Source organism: Triticum dicoccoides, chromosome 3B (genome assembly GCF_002162155.2).
Source record: "Triticum dicoccoides isolate Atlit2015 ecotype Zavitan chromosome 3B, WEW_v2.0, whole genome shotgun sequence".
Taxonomy (NCBI): Eukaryota; Viridiplantae; Streptophyta; class Magnoliopsida; order Poales; family Poaceae; genus Triticum; species Triticum dicoccoides.
In genome coordinates this window covers 533,091,479-533,114,791 of record NC_041385.1, presented here as the reverse complement: position 1 = coordinate 533,114,791, position 23,313 = coordinate 533,091,479, and the positions used below count along the sequence as shown (strand labels likewise).

The 23,313-nt window shown below is 45.3% G+C and overlaps 2 protein-coding genes and 1 long non-coding RNA gene across 5 annotated transcripts; 2 read left to right on the top strand and 1 right to left on the bottom strand.

The window, feature by feature from the left end:
* Positions 1-6,740: 6,740 nt before the first annotated feature.
* LOC119281501 lies at positions 6,741-7,159 on the bottom strand. Its single transcript, XR_005138441.1, has 3 exons — positions 7,076-7,159; positions 6,856-6,986; positions 6,741-6,785 (listed from the first exon to the last, which is right to left on the bottom strand). It is a non-coding gene; the product is annotated as an uncharacterized LOC119281501 (long non-coding RNA).
* Positions 7,160-14,396: 7,237 nt separating this feature from the next.
* Positions 14,397-19,189, top strand: LOC119276934 (CASP-like protein 3A1). Of its 2 annotated transcripts, none has more exons than XM_037558103.1 (3): positions 14,397-16,853; positions 16,974-17,109; positions 18,722-19,189. In XM_037558103.1, the coding sequence occupies exons 1-3, from the start codon at positions 16,615-16,617 to the stop codon at positions 18,935-18,937; spliced, it is 591 nt and encodes a 196-aa protein (XP_037414000.1). In that variant the 5' UTR covers positions 14,397-16,614; the 3' UTR covers positions 18,938-19,189. The 2 variants fall into 2 exon arrangements, with proteins under 2 accessions (XP_037414000.1, XP_037413999.1); XM_037558102.1 differs by having other exon boundaries at positions 14,397-16,886.
* Positions 19,190-19,799: 610 nt separating this feature from the next.
* LOC119276933 (ultraviolet-B receptor UVR8-like) lies at positions 19,800-22,816 on the top strand. Of its 2 annotated transcripts, XM_037558100.1 has the most exons (5): positions 19,800-20,028; positions 20,131-20,295; positions 20,905-20,940; positions 21,045-21,172; positions 21,278-22,816. In XM_037558100.1, the coding sequence occupies exons 1-5, from the start codon at positions 19,971-19,973 to the stop codon at positions 22,574-22,576; spliced, it is 1,686 nt and encodes a 561-aa protein (XP_037413997.1). In that variant the 5' UTR covers positions 19,800-19,970; the 3' UTR covers positions 22,577-22,816. The 2 variants fall into 2 exon arrangements, with proteins under 2 accessions (XP_037413997.1, XP_037413998.1); XM_037558101.1 differs by lacking the exon at positions 19,800-20,028 and having other exon boundaries at positions 20,159-20,295; positions 21,053-21,172.
* The last annotated feature ends 497 nt before the right edge of the window (positions 22,817-23,313 follow it).

Here is a 23,313-nt window from a genome sequence, read left to right as displayed (position 1 = left end):
GGCCCTCTCCTCCTGTTCTAGCCGCCCTGAACAACCACACCACACTAGTCGCCGGGAACGACCATGCCAGCCGCCGGGACCAGCGAGGATGGACCATTGAAGCCGCCGTGAGGGAGCAGCAAGGCCTATCTCCGGGTTTCCAGTCGACCTCTCATTCCTCCATCAACCTCTTCCATGTAACCGGCGGTGCTTGATTTCTGGGACGGCCAACGGCGCTTGATTTTTCACGGCCGACTGGCGGCGCTTGACATCTTGGGTGGCTGGGGCCGAACAAGATCAGGCCATTTACGGTGAGCATGCTGGCCAGCGAGGTGCAGGGATGGTAATCAATTCCTTTACCTGTCGTGAACCAAACAAACTTGAAAAAAAAAACTCATTACACCTTCTTAAACGGTGTGATCTGATTACGTTAACATTACCATTACCATTTCTGCAGCCAAACACCTCCTTAGAGCTATGGAAAACATGTTTTACAGTACCACCTTTTACAATATTTGATAGAGATGTTGTAATGTGTCCTGAGCGTGCGATCTACCCTTATACCACTGCCTCTCTTCAAACTCTCGGGTTTCTTGCAGCTTTGGCGGCCGCTTAGCCGCCCTTCGGACCGCGACGCCATCTCCGCCTTCATCGCCGACCTTCGCTCGATGGCCGTCCGTCTGTCGCCGCCGCCGCCGCCGCCGGAACCAAACTAGGCGCCGTCTCCTTCCGGTTTTTTCTGGTTTTTATTTCTGGGCTTGTTGAGCTGTGCCCTCAGCAGAACCTTTGTACCTTGTTGTGAGACTTGAATGTGTGTGTGAACTTGATTTTGTATGTGTACTTTTTGACGGTTTGCTTTATTTATAAAGCGGGGCGAAAGCCTTTTTGGTATACCACTGCCTCTCTCTTTGATTACGATTCAAAATTTACAGTGTTGCCGGTATGCGCGCCCTTGACGCTCCCGTCTCCTCCCGCTCTCGCGATCTGGGGCGCAACCAGAATACCTGTGATGTCCCTAGCCAGAGCTAGAAAGATCACGGGAGGAACAAGGGGAAAAGTAGCAGTTGACCAAGAACGAAGGAGCTTGGGCAGCTCAATTTCATTCATTAATTCGATAGTGCCTGCTGGGAGGTTATAGGAGTACTTAAGCATTACCCTTACAGCCGGGCTCCACCGGGACTCACACACGCACGCTTACAGATACGTCATCGGCCGATGGGCCTGCCCTGTCACACACCGCCTTGTCAGTAGGTGGGGGTGTGACAATACCCGATCCCCTTCGGCCTCCCCACCCCTCCATTGTACTAGACTAGTAGAGTGCCCGTGCGTTGTCACGGGCTCTTGAAATAGTTTGTAAGAGTTACATGTTAACTTTTTAAGGCCTTTCCCCGTCGTAGATCCAGACCCCCGCCATTGATTCCAACCCGCCTAGGCTGCCGCCGCGCTGCCCGTCGCGTTCGCCTCTGCTCCGGCTGCCTCCGCCCCGCTCCGACCCTGCCCGTCTCCTCTCCGGCCGCCTCCGCCTCCGGTCCATCCTTCGCCCAGGCCCGCTCCGTCCGCCTCCTCTCTGGTCCGTCCGCCACCCCGCTCCGTTCGCCTCCGCCCCGCGCCGCATGCTGCCGCCCCGCTCCGACTGCCTCTGCCCAACACCGCATGTCGCCGTCTCGCTCTCCGCTCGACCGTCGCTCGCTCCCCGATGGCGCCGAAGAAGATGCCGAAGGGCAAGTCCGGTTTCTTCGGCATGAGGGCGAAGCCCTCCGGGAACTTCGGACTGGAGTTCTTCGACGCCGGGCAGCGTTGGTGGCTCGGCACGTATCCTACCGCCAATGAGGCCACGCGTGCCTACGACGTGGCGGTGTGGCGTGCAGGACGGTCGAAGACGGACCTAAACTTCCCGGAGGTCGAGTCCCAGGCGGTGGCGGAGTGGCTCGTGCCGCAGGGCATCCGGATGGAGGAGATGCGGGCTAAGAAGGCCAAGAAGAGACCGGCGATTGTTGTCGCTCCCGGCAGTAGAATGCCCGTGCGTTACTACAGGCTACAATCCATACAAATAAATCACACAAATGGTCATATCCAAGGTCAAATCTTATTTCTCTCTCATACGTCCCAACATGTTAGGACATTAAGTGAGCTCCCCAAAATTTAACCGTCTGAATACTCCGGATGCCCCCAAATCCAACCCATATGTTATCCCAACATGCGGTCCCAACACGAAAACCCCACCCCGCGACGCACACTTCTCTTTCCTGCCTTACCGCTCAGTTCCCGTCTTAGCAGGACATTTCTCGCTGGGGCCTTCTCCTTACCGAAAAAGGCTTTCGCCCCGCTTTATATATAAAGCAAACCTCCACAGAGCATACAAACAGAAGCAAGTCCACACACACCCACCCAAGTCTCACGGCAAAGTATAAAGATTCTGCTGAGGGCACAGCTCAACAAGCCCAGAAAATAAAAAAGAAAATAGAACACGCCGGACGAAGGAAGCCTCTAGTCTGGATCCGGCGGTTAAATTCTCCTTTAAAACCGGATAACGCTCACCTCATCTTCGCCATGGCGCCCTCTCTCTTTCACACGATACTAATGGACCGCTCGCTCATGCAGTTTGCTGCAAAGAATCTCACAAGAAATGTTATACATATGTCACATTGGTTCACTATCCTATCTATGATGCCGTGACAGTAGTTTAGAAACTCTCCTAGCACTCAAAATACCGACAAAAAAATCTCCAAATATATAGCAGCCGCAGGTACCATGAAATAGGACACTAAACAACATTTGCCACAAGCAATCAATTTATGCACCAAGCACACTAAGCAGAAGCAACAAGCTATCAAGATTTCTTCTACTCACAGAACTAACAAATGTGACTAACTCTGTAAGAAGCTCTGCCTTCAAAACCTAAAAATGGTAGAGTCCCATCACTACTTCAGCTGCTCTCTGATCTCAATAGAAAACATGGAGATCGTCTAAAAAACATAGTACACTTCGGCTGCACTTAAACAAGCTTGCTAAAAAGAAACTTCTTAGGTGACGGAAGAAAATATAAGTAACTTCCACTTGACAGTCGCATCATTTGACATATAGATTTTCAGTTAGCATGGCAACTGAAGTGAGTCTATTGATTAAATTACATAGTTTATTGTTAAATGGTAAACACAGATTTAGAAGAGTTGCCAATGCCCATCTGTCAAATATGCTACTGTATACTTATGTGAGCTGCCAATGATCATCATCATCTGTCAAATATGCTACTGTATACTTATGTGAGCTGCCAATGATCATCATCACTACTGTATACTGTTGTATACTTATGTGAGCTGCCAATGCTCATCTCAAGATAGGATTATATACCCAAAAGACCAGACCTTATATGGGCATTATTCTACAAAACAATTTCAAAAGGCTCACCATGTATCCACTGTATAAAAGAGCTCTTTTTCCCTACATCGGCAAGTTAATACTTTGATCTCTACCAACTGGAAGCACAGACAACTATATTTAAAAATAGGGACATCTGCTATCTTCATGAGTAAATAAACAGTAAAAAAGTAGAGGACCAAACCCAAATATTTTCATGAATGTTACAGATCATTTTTGTTAATGTGTAAGTACATCAAGCATGTTCTAACAAGCAGGAAAATTGTAGAAACATACAGATGATGGGCACTTCCTAATTCCTAGCTATCATGGAATCACTGCATGATGCATTGCACTGAGCACCTTCTGTGTGATATGGAGATGGGCAGAGGCAAAGATCAAGGAATTAAAATTCGAAAAGAATAAATAAGCTGTCAGTAAGCCAATAAAAATCGATAGAGAAAAAATAAATAAGTTTACTTCAGTAAGCCGATAGGGATCGACACATTTGGAGACATAACTACCACAACAAAGATTCCATCGTTGTAATAATAGCCTTAGTGCTGAATTATACTCCTTAAAATATGTCTCGGGCATTTTCTTCAAGTACCTTGTAGGCAACAACAATGACAATGATTCTAGGGAATGAAATTCTCTCGCAACACAACCTGACTTGTATATACTGATTGTAAATTCACCTAGCTGTATGAAAATCAAAACCAATCGTTACATAGGTTATCCAAAGAATTGATAAACATACTTTAAGAGAAAAAGTGTTTTAACCTGAACTTCCAAGAAATCATCAAAGGAGAAGTGGCTTCCCTCCCATCAATAAACTTCCAGGTGAACAGGACAAGCACGACCATGGAGAATCATACCCGAATACCTGAATGGAGAGTCATAACTATCCTGGAAATAGCACATCTCTTTGTCCCTCCTATATTCTTCAATCACATCAGAATACTAAAATTGACCATACATCGTTTTGAAGAGAACAAAAATGATCGATCAAACAATTGGTCTAATTCAAAACTTTGTGTCCTTCATTCCCCAATGGTGGAGGCAGATGGTGTTGACGGCGGGATCAGCTGGGGAAGTCGCGGTGGCACCGCGTGCTCTTTGATGGCTGGAACAACAGCAGCACGAGCTGTTGTTGGTGGTGGCGGCGGTACTTCCTCTTTGATGACTGGAACTGTGGGGTAAGTTGTAGGAGTAGGAGACGGAGACTTGGAAGTCCACCCTTGGTTTGATGATCCAGGAGAACAAGGCGACTCTTGTTGTCGAGCCGGCTTGCAGGGCTGAACCTTTGCACATACTGCATTATTCTGCTGATGATCTGAAACAGTAGGATATGATTAAGTAGCAGTTCGAAATAGGAACAAATTACAGTTGCTCATGATTCATACCTGGCATTGGCAGAGGCTTTGACTCGTCGAATGGGAACTCGGAGCCCTTGAGAACGTACTCTGTTCCTTGCGTGAGCAGTAGCAGATCATCCACAGATAGATCGTGCCACACGAATCCAGTCTTGTAGCTCCTGCATTGCATCGATGCCTTACGAATAAACACAATATTTGTCGGATAACAGACAGGTCTCGAGATTGATGGGTATATGTATGTACATACCTCTTGCAGGACCAGGAATACTTGGCCACCATGCCCTTCCCTCTCAGGGCGTCCAGCCAGCCAATCACATCTGAATAAATTGCAATCATTCATGGTAAGTCATCATCCTACAATAAACTACTGATCAGGCACCAGTTGCAGCTTACTAACTAACCTCGCAGGTAGAGGCCTTGTGGGGAGGCGAGGGTCACCTCCATGAAGTGTGGGTGCTCTAGGTGGTTGCTGCGGCAGAGGTGATACACCACCGCCGCCCTCATCCCTGGCCCATGCCTCTTGGTCGTCGGTGGGGGCTCTGGCTCCACCCTGACTGCCTTGGTGCGCATCCCGGACGGGCTGGCGCGCCGCCTCGCCCTCCCCTCCATCGCTCTCCGTGGATCCTCCGACTATAAGGGTGTATGTGTGTGTATGTACAGTCTGATCAACCTACACTGCAGACATTATCAGAAATAGCAGTCAGTGACCAATCAGTCTGATCCTCCTCTGTCTCTCTTATCTATAGTAGAGTGCCCGTGCGTTGCCACGAACAATACATGTATATATATCAAGTTCACAGAGGCAATAGAACAAATTATCTATAGTTTCCTTGTGCTCTAGATTGTAGGTTCATCACAAGTGCAAGATAAGAGATTAAATTGCTTTGAAAAATATAAAGATAGCAAATGAAAAAAATCAGCCGCTGCCTACCGGACTCAGGTTGGCAGCATACAAACATATATACAGACCATGAATGTACTATGACTTCAGAAGAATATACATTAATCTGCCATATTGTAGGGAAACAAATCTGGAGCACAAAGTAGAGAGATACACATGTAACACACGTGCATGATATAACATTACCTGAATGTGACAAAATATAATTGTATTTTCTAATGGAACAAAATAGAGTTGTGGGCATTAACACCGTATCTGGGCATGGTACTCAAGATGCTTCTTTATTTTTTGTTCTTATTACATCATGTACACTTCGAAGAGAGGCGCCGACTCTACAACTTTTCAAGCATCAAACTATATAAGAGTAATTACCCGTGCATTTTGCCACTGTTTGTTAGAAATACATCACATCAGAGATGCAGAACCCATTTTCTCTTAGGTCAATAACAAACATTAAACCTTCGAGACGGGATTAGCAATTCCGTGGAACATTAACTTCTCCCACTGGTACAATACACTCTTCAATTTTGATGCTTATTTTAGCAGCATGGTAAATGCCATTTGCTGCTTCAATACACTATATATGCATGGTTATGCAAATCAAAATTGAAAGATGGACTGCTGCAGAAGTGTAGAAAACATGCATGGTGGTGCTGTAAGAGTGAATACTTATTTATGAGATAAATCGTCATATGAGCTGATACTGTATAAATTAGGAAGACAAAATTGAACTATGCACCATTGAAAGACAAATTATGAAGTCCACATTTTTGCTGAGACATATAGCAGATTTATATTAGCATTCAACATCTATTCACAGAAGACAAAAAAGGTCAGTCGATTTGCAAAGCACACATCAGCGTTTCTATGATGATCAATTCTCAGGGTAAAACTAACTGTAACATGCCTCTCATTATTATTTTGTTAGAGAAGAAGTTACATTTGCTATGTACTAAACTTGTTGGGGTTCCAGACCTTGGGTTATCTGAAGTGTGGGTAACTTGTAGAGGTTAACAACATGGACATCATTCCTATTTGAGGCACGGGCAAAAACTTGTCAGAATGCAAGTATTCAGGTCATGTATCCCGTTGTTTCTGCTTCTGCAATGAATATCAGAGTGTATTGCAGGGCTGAACCTTTGCACATACTGCATTATTCTGCTGATGATCTAAAACAGTAGGATATGATTAAGTAGCAGTTCGAAATAGGAACAAATTACAGTTGCTCATGATTCATACCTGGCATTGGCAGAGGCTTTGACTCGTCGAATGGGAACTCGGAGCCCTTGAGAACGTACTCTGTTCCTTGCGTGAGCAGCAGCAGATCATCCACAGACAGATCGTGCCACACGAATCCAGTCTTGTAGCTCCTGCATTGCATCGATGCCTTACGAATAAACACAATATTTGTCGGATAACAGACATGTCTCGAGATTGATGGGTATATGTATGTACGTACCTCTTGCAGGACCAGGAATACTTGGCCACCATGCCCTTCCCTCTCAGGGCGTCCAGCCAGCCAATCACATCTGAATAAATTGCAATCATTCATGGTAAGTCATCATCCTACAATAAACTACTGATCAGGCACCAGTTGCAGCTTACTAACTAACCTCGCAGGTAGAGGCCTTGTGGGGAGGCGAGGGTCACCTCCATGAAGTGTGGGTGCTCTAGGTGGTGGCTGCGGCAGAGGTAGTACACCACCGCCGCCCTCATCCCTGGCCCATGCCTCTTGGTCGTTGGTGGCGGCTCCGGCTCCACCCTGACTGCCTTGGTGCGCGTCCTGGACGGGCTGGCGCGCCGCCTCGCCCTCCCCTCCATCGCTCTCCGTGGATCCTCCGACTATAAGGGTGTATGTGTGTGTATGTACAGTCTGATCAACCTACACTGCAGACATTATCAGAAATAGCAGTCAGTGACCAATCAGTCTGATCCTCCTCTGTCTCTCTTATCTATAGTAGAGTGCCCATGCGTTGCCCGTGCGTTGCCACGAACAATACATGTATATATATCAAGTTCACAGAGGCAATAGAACAAATTATCTATAGTTTCCTTGTGCTCTAGATTGTAGGCTCATCACAGGTGCAAGATAAGAGATTAAATTGCTTTGAAAAATATAAATATAGCAAATGAAAAAAATCAGCCGCTGCCTACCGGACTCAGGTTGGCAGCATACAAACATATATACAGACCATGAATGTACTATGACTTCAGAAGAATATACATTAATCTGCCATATTGTAGGGAAACAAATCTGGAGCACAAAGTAGAGAGATACACATGTAACACACGTGCATGATATAACATTACCTGAATGTAACAAAATATAATTGTATTTTCTAATGGAACAAAATAGAGTTGTGGGCATTAACACTGTATCTGGGCATGGTACTCAAGATGCTTCTTTATTTTTTGTTCTTATTACATCATGTACACTTCAAAGAGAGGCGCCGACTCTACAACTTTTCAAGCATCAAACTATATAAGAGTAATTACCCATACATTTTGCCACTGTTTGTTAGAAATACATCACATCAGAGATGCAGAACCCATTTTCTCTTAGGTCAATAACAAACATTAAACCTTCGAGACGGGATTAGCAATTCCGTGGAACATTAACTTCTCCCACTGGTACAATACACTCTTCAATTTTGATGCTTATTTTAGCAGCATGGTAAATGCCATTTGCTGCTTCAATACACTATATATGCATGGTTATGCAAATCAAAATTGAAAGATGGACTGTTGCAGAAGTGTAGAAAACATGCATGGTGGTGCTGTAAGAGTGAATACTTATTTATGAGATAAATCGTCATATGAGATGATACTGTATAAATTAGGAAGACAAAATTGAACTATGCACCATTGAAAGACAAATTATGAAGTCCACATTTTTGCTGAGACATATAGCAGATTTATATTAGCATTCAACATCTATTCACAAAAGACAAAAAAGGTCAGTCGATTTGCAAAGCACACATCGGCGTTTCTATGATGATCAATTCTCAGGGTAAAACTAACGGTAACATGCCTCTCATTATTATTTTTGTTAGAGAAGAAGTTACATTTGCTACGTACTAAACTTGTTGGGGTTCCAGACCTTGGGTTATCTGAAGTGTGGGTAACTTGTAGAGGTTAACAGCATGGACATCATTCCTATTTGAGGCACGGGCAAAAACTTGTCAGAATGCAAGTATCCAGGTCATGTATCCCGTTGTTTCTGCTTCTGCAATGAATATCAGAGTGTATTGCAGGGCTGAACCTTTGCACATACTGCATTATTCTGCTGATGATCTAAAATAGTAGGATATGATTAAGTAGCAGTTCGAAATAGGAACAAATTACAGTTGCTCATGATTCATACCTGGCATTGGCAGAGGCTTTGACTCGTCGAATGGGAACTCGGAGCCCTTGAGAACATACTCTGTTCCTTGCGTGAGCAGCAGCAGATCATCCACAGACAGATCGTGCCACACGAATCCAGTCTTGTAGCTCCTGCATTGCATCGATGCCTTACGAATAAACACAATATTTGTCGGATAACAGACAGGTCTCGAGATTGATGGGTATATTTATGTACATACCTCTTGCAGGACCAGGAATACTTGGCCACCATGCCCTTCCCTCTCAGGGCGTCCAGCCAGCCAATCACATCTGAATAAATTGCAACCATTCATGGTAAGTCATCATCCTACAATAAACTACTGGTCAGGCACCAGTTGCAGCTTACTAACTAACCTCGCAGGTAGAGGCCTTGTGGGGAGGCGAGGGTCACCTCCATGAAGTGTGGGTGCTCTAGGTGGTGGCTGCGGCAGAGGTAGTACACCACCGCCGCCCTCATCCCTGGCCCATGCCTCTTGGTCATTGGTGGCGGCTCCGGCTCCACCCTGACTGCCTTGGTGCGCGTCCTGGACGGGCTGGCGCGCCGCCTCGCCCTCCCCTCCATCGCTCTCCATGGATCCTCCGACTATAAGGGTGTATGTGTGTGTATGTACAGTCTGATCAACCTACACTGCAGACATTATCAGAAATAGCAGTCAGTGACCAATCAGTCTGATCCTCCTCTGTCTCTCTTATCTATAGTAGAGTGCCCATGCGTTGCCCGTGCGTTGCCACGAACAATACATGTATATATATCAAGTTCACAGAGGCAATAGAACAAATTATCTATAGTTTCCTTGTGCTCTAGATTGTAGGTTCATCACGGGTGCAAGATAAGAGATTAAATTGCTTTGAAAAATATAAATATAGCAAATGAAAAAAATCAGCCGCTGCCTACCAGACTCAGGTTGGCAGCATACAAACATATATACAGACCATGAATGTACTATGACTTCAGAAGAATATACATTAATCTGCCATATTGTAGGAAAACAAATCTGGAGCACAAAGTATAGAGATACACATGTAACACACGTGCATGATATAACATTACCTGAATGTAACAAAATATAATTGTATTTTCTAATGGAACAAAATAGAGTTGTGGGCATTAACACTGTATCTGGGCATGGTACTCAAGATGCTTCTTTATTTTTTGTTCTTATTACATCATGTACACTTCGAAGAGAGGCGCCGACTCTACAACTTTTCAAGCATCAAACTATATAAGAGTAATTATCCGTGCATTTTGCCACTGTTTGTTAGAAATACATCACATCAGAGATGCAGAACCCATTTTCTCTTAGGTCAATAACAAACATTAAACCTTCGAGACGGGATTAGAAATTCCGTGGAACATTAACTTCTCCCACTGGTACAATACACTCTTCAATTTTGATGCTTATTTTAGCAGCATGGTAAATGCCATTTGCTGCTTCAATACACTATATATGCATGGTTATGCAAATCAAAATTGAGAGATGGACTGCTGCAGAAGTGTAAAAATCATGCATTGTGGTGCTGTAAGAGTGAATACTTATTTATGAGATAAATCGTCATATGAGCTGATACTGTATAAATTAGGAAGACAAAATTGAACTATGCACCATTGAAAGACAAATTATGAAGTCCACATTTTTGCTGAGACATATAGCAGATTTATATTAGCATTCAACATCTATTCACAGAAGACAAAAAAGGTCAGTCGATTTGCAAAGCACACATCGGCGTTTCTATGATGATCAATTCTCAGGGTAAACTAACTGTAACATGCCTCTCATTATTATTTTTGTTAGAGAAGAAGTTACATTTGCTACGTACTAAACTTGTTGGGGTTCCAGACCTTGGGTTATCTGAAGCGTGGGTAACTTGTAGAGGTTAACAGCATGGACATCATTCCTATTTGAGGCACGGGCAAAAACATGTCAGAATGCAAGTATTCAGGTCATGTGTCCCGTTGTTTCTGCTTCTGCAATGAATATGTTGAAAGGTGAGTTACCTGCTAGGTAGAGACTCAGCTCAGTGTCCGCAGCTGAAATCAATGTATCCTCTTTTTGTCAACCCTCTGTATCTTTGAATTCTTCAAGCTCATGTCATGGTATTTGCTTCAAGGACAACAAACAAATCAGGTATGTGATCCAACAAGAGAAAGGCAATTTAACAAATCCATTCAGAAATTGAGAGGTTGATAGCATTTTACTTATGTGATGATTGTCTCGACCAAAATCCATATATCTTGGAATATGCAGGGCACCAATCAGAACCATATTAAAGCAGTAGACAGAAAGGTGCGCGAAGAAGAAATAAATGCAAGAGCAGAAAAAGGGAAAAGGAAAAGGAAAGTGATGTGTATTGATGACACGACGAATATACGACCTCGACCCCTTATCACCTACAGTGCAACACGGAGGAATGAAGAAACAATTTGTAGTCCCAATACTGGTGCTGGATTCTACATTGTTGAATCTTTAGATGCATTGGTAAGTGGATATATAATGAAACTACAATAATACAAAGCTAAATAGATTCTTATAAAAGGATTAAATAATCAACTAAAGGCATGTCGAAAGATGAAAATTATTTGCATCAGACTCATCGGAATTAGCTTTTGCCATGTAGTTTATGAGCTAGAACTGAGCATTTAGTAATCGATAAAAGCATCAAGCATCATCAACTATAAAACAAACTACATTTTCTAATAAGATGGTACAGGCATGAAACGCCGAAGAAGCAGTCATGAGAAATCTGGACCTTTCTCGAGTTGCCTTTGTGTAAATAGGAGGCATTTTTGTCTATGTAACCCTGAGAGCACAGAACCAAGCATGAGAAATCTGAACCTTCCTTGAGTTTCCTTTGTGTAAACAGGAAAATTGAAATCCTTTGCCACACATCCGAACCTTTCAAGAAGCTGCTATCAGGGTTACACAAAGGGAACAAAAACTACTCTGAAAATTTCATTGATAGCTAGAGATCTTGGTCCTGACAAGCAAAATAGACAGTCATGTTTTTATTTGACAAAAGAATCTAGCATATTTACTTCAGTTTGATTAAACCTCCAACGGAGACTAACAAATGATGGAGGATGCAACCATCATTGCAAAAGCTTCGCCAGCATCAAAAGTTGGAGCACCCCGCTGAACGGATAAGGTACTCTTATACTACATGCTCACACTGCCAAACACTCCATAAGAATAATAAACAATAACATTCAGATTTATTTCAAATGGTAGAATATTCATCAAATCAAACAAATCAATATTGATTGACGTGATCTCACTCCTGCGCAGTGCTTGCTATGTGTTCATCATCTACTTACGCCTCATTGGCGTTTCACTTCGTGGCTGAGGACTTCAACGATCAAGAGGCGTTTCTTTTGTACTCCCTCCGTTCCTAAATAGAAGTCTTTATATAGATTTCAATATGGACTACTTACGAACCAAAATGAGTGAATCTACTTACGCCTCATTTTTCACCACGAATGTTATTTCGTGGTGAAAAATTTGCAAGATGCTAAAACTTTTGATCTAGTTTCACGTCTCAAAATTTCATATTTTTTCGATTTTGTTTTTCATTTTCTTTTGAAATTACTGTTCATGAACGGTGTAGGTGCATCTGGGAGTAGAAAATCCACTCTGTTATATTTTTATATTGCATGGTTTGTTTCATGTCTTGTAAGCTGATCCTACAGCACCATGCACCTTGTATCGTGTTTCTTTTGCCTTTTCTATTTTTTAGGGTGTCATTAATTTAATGTCGGGTCTATGCCTTCTTTCTAAAAAAATCAAGATGTTCATGTAAGCAATGTAGGAGCGATAACCCACCTCTCTTTGCTTCTCTTCTTTTCTCTTGTCCTGTTGCGCGTTGAAAATATTCTTTGACTTCTTCGGAGTGCCATCCGTCCATTCCCAAATTCATGCGCAGACTCATGGCGAAGTTCCACATGGCTTGTTCAGATTCGACCATGCCATGACTTCTCAATTTTCTGACAAGGATTGCTGCAGATCTAAATAGGAAAGGTAACAAAAAATAATCATCAGAGTCATGTTGCACCAAAATCAAACAATTTCTCTATATCTCCGCCACTCAGTCAAAATGTGTGTGCACTAAATTAGAGAGAACATGAGAAACTGTTTGAGCAGCATAAATGGATGATTACTGCGGTTGTGTGCTCTAATTAAGCTAGGTGTTCTGGCATACAGTAATCGAAACGAATGGCACAACCGAACTAACGATGAGCATTATGATGCACATAGATTACAGGTGCCCGAGTCTAACCTAGAGATAGAAGCTTGGTGATGCCTTCGGCAAGTTCAACGACCTCGCCGGCCCGCAGCACAGGGTCAACCGTGCCGTGACAACAAAGGACACTGAGGGTTGAGGCAATCGTCCACGACGTGATCTTCCTTATCTGGATTGTCGAAGTCTTCTCACCCCCAGCCCCCGGTCGAGTTGCCGTCGATCGGGAGTTCCGAGGATTGAGTGGTTGTGCAGATCAAATCGGCGGCCATCATGACCTGCGGCGCTCAGCAAGGAGCTATGCGGGGCGGCACCATGGGAGCCACACGAGCGACATGGCGAGGTTGGGGCGCTCCTTGGCCGCGGGAGGCGAGCAGGGAGAGACAGAAGAGCGGCGGCGTGGTGGCGTGCTTCAATGACGGCGAGTCCCCGACAGCGGCAGGGTGCCCCTCCGATAGCGACGCAGTACGGTCGATGGTGGGAAGGCGTGACCAGATCGACCTCTCGCGCAGCCGGCCGCCACCGCTCGCGGACAGAGAGAGATGTGAGAGGGATGGGACTTCCATGGGAGAGAAGAGAGGATGCGTTGACCTGTGGAGCTCGCCGTCGGATGCGTCATGTGTGCCGCCGCCACAAGGGAGAGAGGTCATGGAGGAGACCGCGCGGGCGCGAGCGCCGTTGCGATGCGTGAGTTGTGGGAAAAGACCGGAGCGATGCAGGGCGTGGCGGCGCGGGATCCGGCAGGTGGTCGGACGGGTGTGGCTGGAGGTGGGGGGAGGGAAGGGAAGGAGGAGGCCGAGCCGAGCGGTGGCGGCGCAACCTCTACGAACCCTAGGCGTGAGAGGGGATCGAGCGCATAGGAGAGGGAGAAGAGGAGCGTCTCGTGGGTGCGGGATGAACGATAAAAAAATCGGTGGGAGACAGAGAGGCGAGACGGAAAATAACTCGATGAAAAATAACCAACGAAATTAAACCGGACGAAGGTGGAGGTGGGGAATCAGTGGGATGCGGGAGGTGAGATTGAGGACGAAAAAAAACCGAACGAAAATGATGGGACGAAAATAAAACCCGGAACGCGACCTATCAACCGAGATATTAGGAGTTTAGATTAGGAGTTTAGATGACGCCGACGTCGCGGCGTCTCGGCTCCACCCATGTGCCGACGAGCGCCTCCCGCCGCGGTTCCACGCCTGCCTGCCACGCCACGGCCTCCTCCTCCTCCTCCTCCCCTTCCACTGGAAAGCCCTCACACGAGCCTACGTACGCCTCGGCTCTCCCCGCGCTGCGCTCTACGTGGCGATCCACATGTTCCGCCACGGCGCGCACCCCAATCGCTGCACCTTCCCGCTCGCACTCAAGGCGGCAGCCCAGGTCGCGCCCCCCACCTCCAGCTTGCGCTGCCAGCTCCACGATGCCGCCTGCAAGCGCGGCCTCGCGCGTCATCCCTTCACCGAGAGCGCTCTCATCAGCTGCTACGCCAAGGCTGGCGACCTGGATGCCGCCCGCAGGGTGTTCGACGAAAATCCTCACCGGGGACTCGGTTCATGGAACGCCATCATAAGCGGCCTCAGAGACCTTCCAGGGAGGGTATAAGGGAGAATTCCTCTCAAGGATGTGTCGTCGTGGACAACCATAATTACAGGACTTGCAACATGGTGAGGAGCAGCATGCACTAATCATGTTTGATGAAATGAGGAGTGACCGGTGCCACCAAACAGTGTGACGATGTTGGCAGTGCTCTCTGCTTGCTCAAACAGGGAGCCGGTAGATGCTGGGATGGGCTTGCTGAAGCAAATGGAATATGGGAAGATTAAGGTAGTACCAACTGTTGAACACTACAGGTGTGTGGTTGATATGCTTGGTAGAGTTGGTTTGGTGGATGAGGAGCGTGCCTTGGTGGAGCACAGAATGCTGACGGAGGCAAATGTGGTGATATGGGGAACATTGCTTGGTGCATGTGAGAAGCGCTGCAATGTGAATGTTGGCAAGTGGGCGGCGGAGCAACTACTAGCGGCTGTGCCATGGAATGACGGGGTTTAGGTCCAACATATGCGTTGCTACTGGAATCTGGGGTGAGGTAGAGATGGTGAGGAAGATGATATCGGAGAGAAAGTTACGAAGTTCCCAGGCTGCAGCCTATAGCTCTGTAAAATGGCCGCCATTGAACTACTAAAGGTCTGCTCCTTGCTTCACTCATGCTTGTTCAATACCTAGTTCTCCAATCTCGTTCTTAAAATCATGATGGAAACTCATTTGCAGATACGGTCGTTGCCGTAGTTTCTCGATGACTGTTTTGATCGCTTCGCTTTTTCTTTTTTTCATTTTCCTTGCTTAGGCACAATTTTGGTCTTGTATGACTTTGCTCTTTGCTGGCGTGTTTCTTTGAGTGTGTGTGTGTGCGTTGGTGTTGTCTATGTGCATCCTAGTTATGAAGAGGCCGGGTATGCACTCATTGTGTTTATATCTCCTGGATGCTTCGTTATGAGTCAATAAAATCCACACTTTGTTAAAAAATCGTTTTCTCTTTGTTGTTTTGACACCCACCGCAGATCTGATGGATGACACATCAAAATTACCAGTCTGATTAAGTAGAATATGACTAGCAGACCAGGCAAGATTGCAGCAAGTTAAGACTCATTGACTAATTCTTTAAATGATCTATTTTAGTTGAGAGACGTTTGGTTTTGTTGTGGGCGAAGAATTATTAAGTTTATACTAGCATGTCAACTTTTTTGACAAGTTATTGCTAGTCCATCCTGTGATAAAGCTTTTAGCAACACTAAAGATCTTCCATGAAAACTGACGCTCACTTCTGCCTTAAAGAACCATACTCCAAATCAGTCTTAAGGTAGGCTTACCTAATGATTTGGACTACCGTATTGTATCCCAAATAACTAACCCATGTGACTGCAAATTTTTAGTCTTACTAATTCTGCCTTCTCCCTTCAGTCCACTGCATTTGGTAGAATATGCAGATTCCCACGAATCTTTGGAGAGAAAAGAAAAGATTCCCACGCAATTGCTTTGTTATTGCAATAACTATAGCACTCAGCACTATTCTTAATGCACAAAATACACATCCTGGTGACACTTGGCGATAACTGCAGTTGTCAGCTAAAATCTTATCCTAGTGATAGGCTAGAAACAACTTACTGGTCTTGGGTAGCTCGCAAACCGTGCTGCTTTTGTCATAGCATGGTGACAGCAAGTACACAAAAACACTCACGGGTGCATCATATATGCATACAAAACATGGGTTCTCAGCCAGAGACATCTTTTTACTAGAATCCTCCAACTCCCCCTTCAGTTGCATCACCATGCTAAAAGGAAGCATAGCCAAAAACTTCTAGGATCACAAAACCACAACCAGGAGCAACAGGAATGGGCTCCTTTGCTAATGGCCAGAATGGTTCGGAGCTTGGCATCCAGATGCCAGCCATGGGGGGCAACGCGGTGCTGGAGTCTCCCACAACATCTGTAGCACCAAGATGTCCACGGCTGGACATGGCCATGGTGGCAACCAGAGCTGCAGCCCTGGTGATGGCGCTCATCTCAATGTCGCTCATGGTCTCCGCCAAGCAACGGGGTAGTCTCATCATCTTCGGCATCGAGATTCCACTGTATGCCAAATGGTCCCTCTCTGATTCGCTGAAGTAAGTCTTTGAACTGTTGTAGTTTGAAATCTGTAAATAATCTCCGTCCAGAATACTGAGTTCTGATGGTGTTGTTCGTAACTTCAGATCCTTGGTTGGGATATCTGCGGCAGCAGCTGCCTACTCCCTGGCACAACTTCTGTCGATTGCATACAAGGCCTTGAAGAAAGTCCCTGTGGTTCCATCCAGGCGCTATGCCTGGATGCTGTTAGCTGGTGATCAGGTATGCTATGGTGATTTTGATCTGATTATGCATTGCCTAGTAATTATCATTGCTATTTGTGCTCTGATGATTTGATTTTATTTTTTAGTCATGTTGTTTCATACTTTATTTCCCTGTTTGTGATGTCTGCATAAAAGTGACAGTTTCCTCTATGTTATGTAATACTCTTATGTATTTTATGGGCGGGTCAGTAGCCAGTACTAGTATAGGCGGTTGGTTGAGTTTGTTCTAAGTTACGACCGAAGAAATCTCATGCTAGCAACTGGCATCTTAGTACACAATTTATTTAGTCTCTTGTCACTAGCTTGCCATGTCTATATATTGGCTACATAAAAATAGTTCCGTTACTTTTTTTTTCTTGAATGTGCATCATTTTGTGTTAGGAGGAATCACCAAAGATGGTGAGAGTCTTTACAAACCAAACAGAAAACTTAAGTTGAAAAAAAAACAATGCAAAGAGAACAACAAACTGGCAAAAGAAGGAATGAAGCGGTAAAAAAGTTTCCTTGCTTGATTTAGATGGAATGTTTGTCACTAGCCATAAAAGACTACAGAAAATGAATCCTTTTTATAGCTTGCAGAGAAATTATTCTGTTTTTTGTGCATGTGAGTGTGCAATGTTGCAAAGTATTCCCATTCTGTCCTTTATCACTGTACACTGATATCACTTTATAAACATATCACTTTTTTGTGCATGTGAGTGTGCATTTTGTCACCTAGTCTTACTAGTCTTATGCATTCGAGAAATACATTGGTATCACTTTATAAACATATTTTAGATAAGTATATTCTGCACTTTTATTAGAAATATGCACAAGCAAAATTGAGTATCATGTACATGCGCGGCGGTATAGGGATTCAATTGTGCTAAATATACAATAAAAGTCCATAAGGGCTGTTTGTTTTTTCTTCAAAATATTGAGAATTAAACTCCACGGTGGCAGGCAACTAGGTGAAGAGCAAAGGCAAATCATATTTGAGCAAACTAATGTTTGTACAGAAAAACTTTTTCTGAATTTTCTGTTACATAGTTGGTACGGCGTTTCTTCACTGGCCCTCGCAGGAGTTGATACATGGTAAATGCACATCTTGTTTTTTCGGCATTGATATTGGAGTACAAAGGTAATTCGGCATTGTTTTCTCATGCTATCTATAAGATGAAGAATGATTTATAATAGCCATAGATTAAATCTCAGCAAACAAACTACCAATTAATTCATTACCGAATCCTTAGTAGCATCTTGCATATGATTATTTTCGCACTCCTCCCAGTCAAAATTAATGCTGCTTAAAAGACACATTTATCTGTTTCTTTTGAGCACTGATGCATTCGCGATGCCGTTTGACGTCACATTGAAGTGATTGAAGAGATTTGAAAGTATACCACATAAAAAAATAGTCACTGAATCATTCCAGTAACCCCCTATCAATGGGAGGCCCAGGAGACCAGGACTTGATGCAAAGCTTTCTGTACGATGTTTGTCCTTAAGCGCCTTCAGTAGCTCATGACACTCTGTTAGCTTTGACAAATAACATCTGAACATATTGAACTCTGCTAGTGTCTGACATTGCAATGGAACTGAAGAATAATACGGCTGGTGCATCGTGGCAGGTCTTTGCGTATGCGATGCTGAGCGCGGGATCAGCAGCAGCGGCGGTCGCAAATTTGAACCGCACCGGAATCCGGCACACGGCGCTTCCCAACTTCTGCAAGCCTTTGCCACGTTTCTGCGACTTATCGGCAGCCTCGATCGCGTGTGCCTTTCTCAGCTGCGCCTTCCTTGCGGCATCCGCCGTAATCGATGTTATCTGGCTGTCAAATCTGTGAAAATATGATATAAGTACTACTCCCTCCACTCCGATTTACTCGTCGTGGTTTTAGTTCTGCACTAAAACCACGACGAGTAAATCGGAACGGAGGGAGTAGATGGTGGCAAACTAGTACACTCCTTCGCAGGGTGCTGTGCCTTTAGGATGATGCACCGAACCTGAACCTGTAAAGTGTCCTGAAGTCATGTGAGTTGGCTGCTTGTGCAAATTGGAGCCCCCTCGGCGAAATGGAAGGATGTTGATTTGCAGTGTTGCGAGTGTTCGTTTTTGGAACAGTGATTTGAGTTTTCTCTCCGAGCAATGCTACACCTAGGTAAAGTTACGTACAGATTTTACGTAATAGGTGCGTGTGTAGGACTGCGATTGGATGGATGGATGTGGCAGGGGCCCACACGGGTGAAAATCAGGGGGGCGATAGATTTGTTAGGCAGGTTACGTAACTCTTAGTAGGTTGGTTTCGTAGGTGTAGTATTATTGTTTCTCTCCAGGATGCTCTGATCATATGCAGAGTTTGAAATGGTTGCCGCTTCAGTTCAGTAAAAACATTGACAATTCCACGCGCCCCCCAAAAAAGAAAGTTAACACTGACACTTGTCTACGTTGACAGTAGTGAGTACACATGGACACTTGTCTACATCGCACTCCCAATCAACACACGCACCTACCTCTTCCTAAATTCCAACCACTTAATGACGCTTATCATCATGGCATCAGCAGCCATATCTGTATCTGCAGTGACGCAGCGGCAGCTAGGCGCGCGACACGCCCAAACCGATACTCATCAGGATAGCTCCGGAGAAAAAACGAAGACGACGACACAGGCGAGCCCGAAGATATCGGCACGCTCGCGCGCACGCACGCAACTCACTTTGCCGTTTCGGTTCATTCACTCGAGTGAGTCGACTCCTTTATCGTCTTCCCCTCCTCTCCACGAGCTTCCTTTTCAACCGCCACATTCCTCTCGCGGGTGATTCTTCCACCTGTACTCTACCTCCCGCTCCTCACCCGCCGTCTCCTCCACTCCACCGCAGATGCCGCCCAAGGTGTCCGCCGTCGCCGCCGGCGAGGCCCACACGCTCGCACTCACCGGTAAGGAGCCTCCCGCTTGGCCACTTTAGTCACGTCACGCGGATGCTTCCGGGCACCGCCGGAATTCGGGATCTGAGAGGTGGTTTTGCTCGTGGCTTGCAGGTAACGGGGAGCTCTACTCATGGGGGCGGGGGACGTTCGGCCGCCTTGGCACCGGTCGCGAGGCGGACGTGCACGTGCCCACCGTAGCTGCTCCTGCTGCGGGGAGGCAGCGGCCCAGGTTCACCGCCGTCGCCGCCGGCGCGTACCACAGCCTCGCGCTCGACGGTTCGTGCTCTATGCCTCTATCTCGTCCGCCTTTTCTACTACTGCACTCCTCCTCGTGCTAGTAAAAGCGAAACTAGACATTGTTGTACAGCAATTTGGGTTGGGAAAATACTGTCTGAAGTACCTGCAGCATTCTGAATTTCTGATGTTCGTGCGGCTTGTGGGGAGTGGTAGATGCACTAGCCTGAAAACCGCAATTGACCTTACAGTGGCTCCAAACATGAGACCGTTATGAACGAGTGATTCCATTAACCTGGCAGTTTGTAAGTTAAATGATGCCCATGGTCCAAGAAGCCATGTGTGCTTGCTCTTGATTTCACAAGTACTGTATTTGGTATCTGGCTTTCACAAAATGTGTGCAGGCATGTCATGTGCATTGAATTTTTCTGCCGGTGATTTATGCAACTGTTCGTGTGGTCTGGACCTTACTATGCTTTGCTGACTGAACCGATTCAGTGAGAGTATCAAGTAGTACACAAAACATCCTTGTTTCTCTAGGTTCTTGGTGCATGAAAAATACTCAAAAGTAGGGAAACGCAATTACTAAATAGTATGATGAAGGTTGATACTGAAGTTTCATTTGGTAATGAATACTCTTCAACGCTGCAGATGAAGGCTCACTCTGGTCATGGGGCTACAATATCTGTATCCTTTATCCTTTTTGTGTAATTTTGTACTTTGTCATCTCGAAATCACTCTAGTAATATCCTGTCATTGTCAACTATTTTACTTCCTTGACTACCTAACGGATGGTCAGCTTGGCTATGGAGAAGAGAATTCTCTTTCTCCATGTTTGGTTGACGGGTTTCAAGATTTGGGTTCCCCTGAAACACTGCAGGATGAAGAACAGAACACTCTTGCACGGACTCCTTTGAAGGTACGAAAGAAGCAATCCTTTTCAACAATCAACAGTTTGCAAGACTATAAGCTCGAGAACTTTCTGCTTAATTAATCCCTATGTAATATGCATGTTCTGTTACAGTTGTCTTCTGTGAAAGCTGGGGGCATGATGTCATTTGCAATAGATAGTCTTGGGGCCCTGTGGATGTGGGGAAATTGCCCGCAGCAGACTGATGATGGGGAGTTTTACATAGCAGCTACCTCAGCCCCACTGCCTGTGTGGGATTTCCATGGCCACACTGTAGTTAAGGTTGCCTGCGGTAATGAACATGTTGTGGCTGCCGTCAGTGCTGGAGAGACGTATACAGGAGGTGACCTTGTCTGTTATTCCTGGGGCAACAACAACCATGGGCAGTTGGGTCTGGGTGACAAGGAAAGTAGGTCTCGTCCCGTGCTCATCTCAGAATTTGGTGAGGGCTCTTCATGGGAGGTGTATGAAATTGCATGCGGAGCTTGGCACACTGCTGTGCTCACCAATAAGAAGTCTTTTGATCAGGATCTTGAATCTCGGTGCTGGACATTTGGCATTGGTGACAATGGGCAGCTTGGCCATGGAACAACTGCCACCATCTGCTCCCCGCAGCCTGTTGACGGCTTGCCCACCGGTTCCTTCCTCATCTCTCTTGATTGTGGACTGTTCCACACGGCAGTAGTCTCCTCCGATGGAGAGGTGTGGTGCTGGGGAATGGAGAGAGGTCTCGGATTGTGCCCAGATGCTAGCTTTTCAGGAATGGACGCAGGGGATGCCCTGTACCCCATAAGAGTTCAGTCTCCTGAGACGAATGGGTTCAAGTTTCTTGGTCCAGTGCAGGTTGCCTGTGGAGCTGCCCACACTGTTCTTGTTGCCGGTGACGGGTACAGGATGTGGGCATGGGGCCGAGGCCGCAGCGGCGTGCTTGGGAGAGACCAGACTACTGACAGTTACACTCCATGCGTTGTGATGTGGCCTCCTCTTGATGAGAACTTCCAAGAGATTCATGAGGACCAAGGGCAGGCGTCGACATCAAGAGCGAACGACGGCACTAACACTGAGCTGGAGCTGAAGTTATCTGCTGCCTCGGAGGAGCTACAGTTCCTTAGGTCAAAACTGACACTCATGGAGAGATATGCCAACATACTCCACATTTCAATATTCCGCAAGCCCATGGACGAACGGACACTTCCTCGCTCACTTCAAGAGTCTGCAGTCTTTGATATCAGAAAGGAATTTGAGAACATCTTGGATTCGTCGGATACTGATGAGCTCGCTCGCTTGGAGATGTTTTACCGTAGCATGCTTTCTGGTGTTAAGGACAAGCTTCTCAAGAGAAAAGTTGAAGTGATGGTCCAAGAATGCATTGTTTCACTCTCTGCAGGGAGGCAAACCCCGCGTGGTCAGTGAGTTGGAAGACAGTTGTTATAAACTGCATTTTCTCTGTACAGAATAGAACTTATATTATACAGTATGTGTTAAAATCGCAATAAGCTCTCTGTGCAAACCTGTTGTTTCACCTATTTTGTCAACTTTCTACTGCAACGTAGACTAATTATTTGGTATATCACCTATCACTGATGGTCACTTGGCTGACCATTTTATGGGCACGATCTGTGCTATCGCATAATTGTAGGGTTTACCGTGTTATATTCTCCGTGTTAAATATTCTCAGTATGTACATACATTATCTAAGATCAGCTAATATATATGGCAATACTAGCAACTAAAAAACCATAGTTAGATAGGTAGCAGCAGGCAAATATAGTGTCTTTTGATGTTTTATTATCATCAGACAGCTTACTCTAGTGAATATGTATCTCGCTTAATATAAAAATACGATCCTTGTGTCATGAACCTAAAATAGGCTTTTATCGCTTATTTGCATTGTTCTTTCATTCAACATTGTTGTTTTGTTGGAAGCGATATGTTTTAAAAGGTGACATGCTCTTGAAGTAGCTTGGGAGTTGATTTGCACCAAACAGCTGGTGATCTCGGTAGCTTTGGAAACTGACTAGCAGGCAGAGGCGCGGCGACACGCCGCGCCCATGAAAGAGCCTGTTCAAATGCTTGTTGCTTTGGCAAGGAAAAAACAATTTTGTATAAATATCAGTATACCACATGATCAAACTTCTGTCTAGCCTTTG